General features: G+C 35.8%; 1 protein-coding gene and 1 pseudogene across 1 annotated transcript; one reads left to right on the top strand and one right to left on the bottom strand.

The window, feature by feature from the left end:
• Positions 1 to 481: 481 nt before the first annotated feature.
• LOC128172703 (uncharacterized) lies at positions 482 to 2,726 on the bottom strand (annotated as a pseudogene).
• A 983-nt stretch (positions 2,727 to 3,709) lies between these two features.
• Positions 3,710 to 4,422, top strand: LOC128172776 (uncharacterized). The gene is made up of 2 exons (XM_052838526.1): positions 3,710 to 4,048; positions 4,189 to 4,422. Exons 1-2 carry the CDS (start codon positions 3,835 to 3,837, stop codon positions 4,362 to 4,364), a joined length of 390 nt encoding a protein of 129 aa, XP_052694486.1. The 5' UTR covers positions 3,710 to 3,834; the 3' UTR covers positions 4,365 to 4,422.
• Positions 4,423 to 5,796: the final 1,374 nt, after the last annotated feature.

Here is a 5,796-nt window from a genome sequence, read left to right as displayed (position 1 = left end):
TGAATTTGTTTGCAAGTTTATAACTAACGATTGTTTCTTCATCGGCACCACTTTTAATTTACTCATCTCTCTCTCTCTCTCTCTCTCTCTCTCATTTAAGTCAAGAGCGGCAGTCGAAACATTACGTAGACACTTTTCTGGAGTTAACCCCTATTTAAAGCTTCAATTTAATTCGCTATAATATTTCAGTTGTTGAAAGCTTTGATGGGGATGGAAGAAGTTCAGTGTCAGTATCTTCGACCAGTTGAAGTACGAGCCGATTTGAAAAAAAAAAACAACGAACAATCTCAAAACAGCAGGGATGTGATTGGTAGAGGAAGAAAGAGGAGGAAATGAAATCAGTCGGGGGTCTGGGCAACGCCCTGCTGGGGGGCCCGGGGGGGGGGGGAAGGCCCCCGGAAGCTCCTGGGATTTCACATATTTTAGAGCTTAAAATTTTATTTCTAGAGATATCTGAGAACCATTTTTTGAACAAGAAAAATGAAACTAAATTAACATTTAAATCCTTGATTTATTAAAATACAACTTCAATTGACAAATTATTGTTTTGATTTTCTTTTTTCCACCAGAGCCTTTAGAATTCGTAATCTTGCTTGATTGGCCTGCTTCTTGACATGGGCTTGCAGATCTTTTTCTGCTTCTGCTTGGAGTGTTAGTTTAGGTTTTTTCTTTGAGTCCATTTCACTTGTACTTTTCACTTGCAACTTATTAATCCTTTCCATTTCATCATGATTTCTTTTCTTCAGCCCCTCCCTGTAAGTTGAACTAGATTTCATCATGTTTCTTGTCAGCTGTCTGTCAACTGGTCCATACAAAAAATCATCTCTCCTAAATAGTTTTGTTGCTGTTGTTTCCCTTGATTTAATGAAGTATTTGACAGTTTGAATTGAATTATATGTCTCAACTGCCATGTTGGAAGACTTTGGATCCATAATATCTCCCATTGTGTTAAAAGATGATTCCACCATGGGTCCATGGAAGATGGTGCAGGCAGCTATGGCTACTTTTGATAAGGCAGGATACTGGCCAGATTTTTTTTATAATCCCCCACCAGGAATCCACTCTTTCTGTTTCATGAGGCAGAGTCATCAGCTTGAAATCTGTAAGAGTGCAATGTATATATAGAGGGTCTATCATATAAAAAAAATTAAGGAATTAATATACATCAAAGGTATTAACTTGAGATACCTGTGTATTTCTGCTTCTAGGCAGTCCTCTTCTTCCTCTGTGAGTCTAGCTGGAATTATATTACCAAGAGTTTTCAGAGCTTTTAAGAAAGAGCTATGTTGTCTTGCATCTGGGTCTAATATACTCAAACTCCTAAGTACTTTATTATCCAGTGGTAATTTGTTCTGTAGATATATGCCACGGCATTTATAGCCAGATGCCACTTTACCCAAAAACATTTCAGTAATAGAGTCTTTCTTTGGCATTGATGAAATCAACTTTCTTGTTTTTCCACCCAAAAACATATCTTCTTTGGAGAGAAATTTTTTTTCCTCAATCTCAACAGCTTTCATCTGCTTTCCAGATCTTCTTGTAAAAGCTTCTGGTTTCAGGAAGTACGTTATGAAAACCTTGAATAATTCCAGCTGTTTGTCATAAAGCCGATGGGCCATGGGCTGTTTTGTTTGGAACATCATAACATACTCCTTTAATATTGGGAAAACAGAAGTGTAGAAAAGCAACACCAGCAACAAAAGCAAATTTTGTAACTATATATCATGTACATTCAGACATTATCATACATATTAATTTCCATGATACTATATCTTTTCAATAGAAAATAAACTACCTTTTCAAAAATCCTTGTTTTTCTCATCTTTCCATCACTTGTCATGGACTTTTTCTTCAGGTAGTTGTGGACACTATCTAGTTTTGCTTTTGCAGGTTCACTTACTTTCCTGTCATTTAAAATTTTTCTGATAACTGGCTTGTAAATTTTTCTATCTTCCAACTTCAGAAATCCAAAATAGAAGACATAATATGCATCCCAAAGCCGTAGTGTGCCAGCAGCAATATCATAACAAGTCATCCATCTATGACTTACAAATCTCTCTGGTGTTGTAAACTTTATCCCTAGAATTTCACAGACCTCAGCAAGTTTATCTCTCAAGTCTACAGACCAGCGATGGTCTGTGTGGAGATCTGTAAAGAGGGACTCCACCCAGTAATCAAATGGAGCACACAACTTTTTGCTTGCATTATGCAAGTGGTGACAAATGTCACCAGCTATGTCTAAAAGACCTGGGGCTCTTGAGTCTCTGATTTTTTTCTCCAATCCATTTTTGCAACCTCTCATTACTGCACATGAATCCATGAGAATAGTAACAACATTAACCCATGGAATACCGTTGGAGTTAAATACTTCATCTAATGCCTCCTACAAAGATGATGTATCCAAAGTAACAAGTTCAATTGAAGTTAAATGTTCCAAGACTATCCGTCCCTCATATTCAAGGAAGTAACTCACCAAAACTGCTAATACATGCTTGTTGTTGTTTGATGTAGCCTCATCGGTATTTAATGAAAATGGACTGGTACGTAGTGTTTCCAAGGTCCGTTCACGGATAGTCGTAGCTAAACCATGGGTCATCTTGTATGATGCACTAGTCCTATCAATGCTTAGATTTTGCAAAGCTTTCCTATCTTTTGCAAGTTCTTTAGTTAAGTTGATAAGGACAGGAGCCATGGTCATGGGAAGCGATTGCTCAGCCAGTGTCCCCAACACAATAGCCTGGTTTCCTGCAACGAGAACCCAGAGCTTTTGGTTAGGCATTTTAAAAAGTTGTCACTGGCATCTAAACACTTGCCATGTAATGTAAAATACTATTCAAATTAAATAGAGAGATTGGGCAGCCCCCCTTATCCTAAAGAAGCATGTCTCTCTGCACTAGTAAGCACAATATTATTTTTAATTTACTCACCTCTGCATTGGCCATCCTATCTGGTAAGGGAATAGCTTGGGGTAGTGTAGTGGTTTGGTGTCTGAAGATTTCGATAAATTTTGAACCCCTGGTAGCGTGAAGTTCGTCATAACACTCCTCGCACATTTCATGTGACTCTCGAGTTACAATGTTCAAGCAAAGCACTCTTTCCCTTCGAGCCGTATGATAGGATTTTAGTACACAATGTGCACTTTGCCTTTCCCGGGGCATTAATCTTGATATGATATAACATTCAATTTTTGATGTTGATATTTATTTAATACATCACCAAATTTTTTTAGTATACTGATAATTATCACTATCAATCAAAATGATAATCTTGTGATCTTGAAAGATTTAGTACCTCTACCCCCCCCCCCCCACATTTTCTCATCGGATTTGCATTGATCTCAAAAATGATCATATTGATTTTAAAATTCGCGGAAATTTTCCGTGGAAAAAACACATCCCTGATCTACAAATGACCGTGGAACTCTTTCCCAACTTAGAAACAGTATTCACAGAGTTGATGTCCAGGGATCAGACAGAGTTTTTGATAGCTACAGGTAAACCAATTGGCTACTACATATATTAGTACATGTATTACAATTATTTAAAATTATTTTTTTAAAATTAGCTTTCATCACGTTCATTGGAATATTTCATCTCAAATTTGTTATTGAAAGTTATTAACAAAAAATCTGTATGTATCCATGACTTTAGATTTCAAATAAAAATCTCAGTCAAAATATACCAAGCTTCAATTACAATTGCGTGTACTCTTCAACTTCAGATGAATATCATCCTGTTTCATTGATTTTAACTAATCAATTTTCTGAAAGCAATTCAATTTCTTTCTCATTATCTTTTTGTAATATTTAAAAACTCAAGACACTATGAGGATCTTATGTTTGTTCTTAAGGCCCACTCAGCTTTCATTGACGATTGCTTTGATGCTTTCATAGTGGGAGCTTGCATACATCATTTGGGCATGGGAGACATCGGATCTGAACCAAAGTCCAATCAGGTTCTCTTTGAGGCAGTCTCATCTGAAGACAAGGTGCAATTCATTGCAAATATTGCTTCAGAAATACAGAGGAAGTATATCAATCTGGAAAATGGTATGTATATATATGGTACATGCTTTTTCTATAAAGTGAAGAATTAGAATCCTGTATGATGTAATGCATGTAATCTTTTACGGTAATAGGAATTGATATAAAGTGACATGGTTTGTAATTAATCAATTTTTTCCCCTTAGATTTGCACACCTTGGAACACACTTCTGAAGAACTTGATATGCAGGAGCAGCAAATCAAGGACATGTTTGATGCAGGTGAAGGAAAATACTCATGTGTTGAATGTCGGCGACCTTACAAGACACTTGGACATTTGAAAAATCACCTTGTAAGAGAACACGAGTGGCAGCTATATTAACAGAACCAAGATGCTGGTGAAAATCTTGATCGAGTCGCCCTTTATAGGGCATCATTTATGAAATGTGTAACTATTGCCACTTTACCTGGAAAGAAGAGTGAAGATAGAAATAAATTCGTTTATTTGGTTGGGTACCAGATACTGACTTCTAATGTAAACAGTACTTACATAAGAGTAACTACGGTAATTCACAACTCAACATTTAAGTATCCTGTGGCTTATAAGGGTAAATACGGTAATTTCCCAAAAATCATTTCTACAGCATTTTAGGTATGTAACAATCTCATGAACATGAATGAATATATAAAGAATGTTATTCTCTATTTGACAGATAAGTAATAAGTCTAAATTCCAGTTGAAAATGATAAAAACACCAAAAATACCAATGGCGGGAACATGCGCCGCACATGTGCTTGGCCAAACCCAGTAACACCCCAATTAAACAATATTATTGTGTGATACCACAAAAGATGAATATAAACATTATACGCTGGATCTTAGATATACTTCTGCAACATTACAAATACATTACAAGTCTCAAAATATGTAATAATTACCTGGAAAGAAGAGTGAAGATAGAAATAAATTCGTTTATTTGGTTGGGTACCAGATACTGACTTCTAATGTAAAAGAGTTCCAATAACAGAGGACCAGTCAAAGCGTAACCATAAATTGGAGTTACCTCTCTTTGCTTGTACATAAAAAAATGGTACCCCCCTTATCCTATGCTAACACTCTCCCCCTGAACGACAAATGTCGACCCGACATTTTACAAAAAAAAAAAAAAAAGACAACTTGACTAGATAAGAAAACCCAGGATGTCAATACCAATGTATGACATTAAAGTAAGTATACATGATTAAACCTATTGGTTTCGAACAACATTGATAACCACTTGACCGTACTCGACTATATGTTTGTCTATACTATAAGTATAGTTATGATCCAAAAACCTACATATATTTCAAAATGAAGCAACAATTTTCACACACAGCTGGCCAAGCATTAGTGTTCCTTAACAAAATGTTAAGTAGTAGATACTAGGATTTTCATACAGTGGTTCCAACGTTTAAAAAAAATGACTAGCATTTGACTACAGTCATACCACACATTTATCCAACTTGTCAAACAACCATACATTTACATATAAACTACTGGTGCACATGATACCTTACTGTAACCATGACTGAACTTAGTGGCATAACTGGCAATATATATATACATGTGTTGTAACTTTACATGTGTAAGAACATGAACACCATCACAAGTGTCTGTAAGGAGAGTACATTAGCAACATATGTATTATAAACATCAATGCATTCTAAAGAAAAGTCCTTAGTCACAATTTACACAAACACTGGGTCATTGTTTGTGTTACCTATCCTATCGCATTTGTAAAGTTTCTGTCATTTTAGTTGCAAAAGTTATTTTT

Source organism: Crassostrea angulata, chromosome 2 (assembly GCF_025612915.1).
Source record: "Crassostrea angulata isolate pt1a10 chromosome 2, ASM2561291v2, whole genome shotgun sequence".
In the NCBI taxonomy this organism is placed as follows: Eukaryota; Metazoa; Mollusca; class Bivalvia; order Ostreida; family Ostreidae; genus Magallana; species Magallana angulata.
This window is presented reverse-complemented; position numbering and strand designations above follow the sequence as displayed.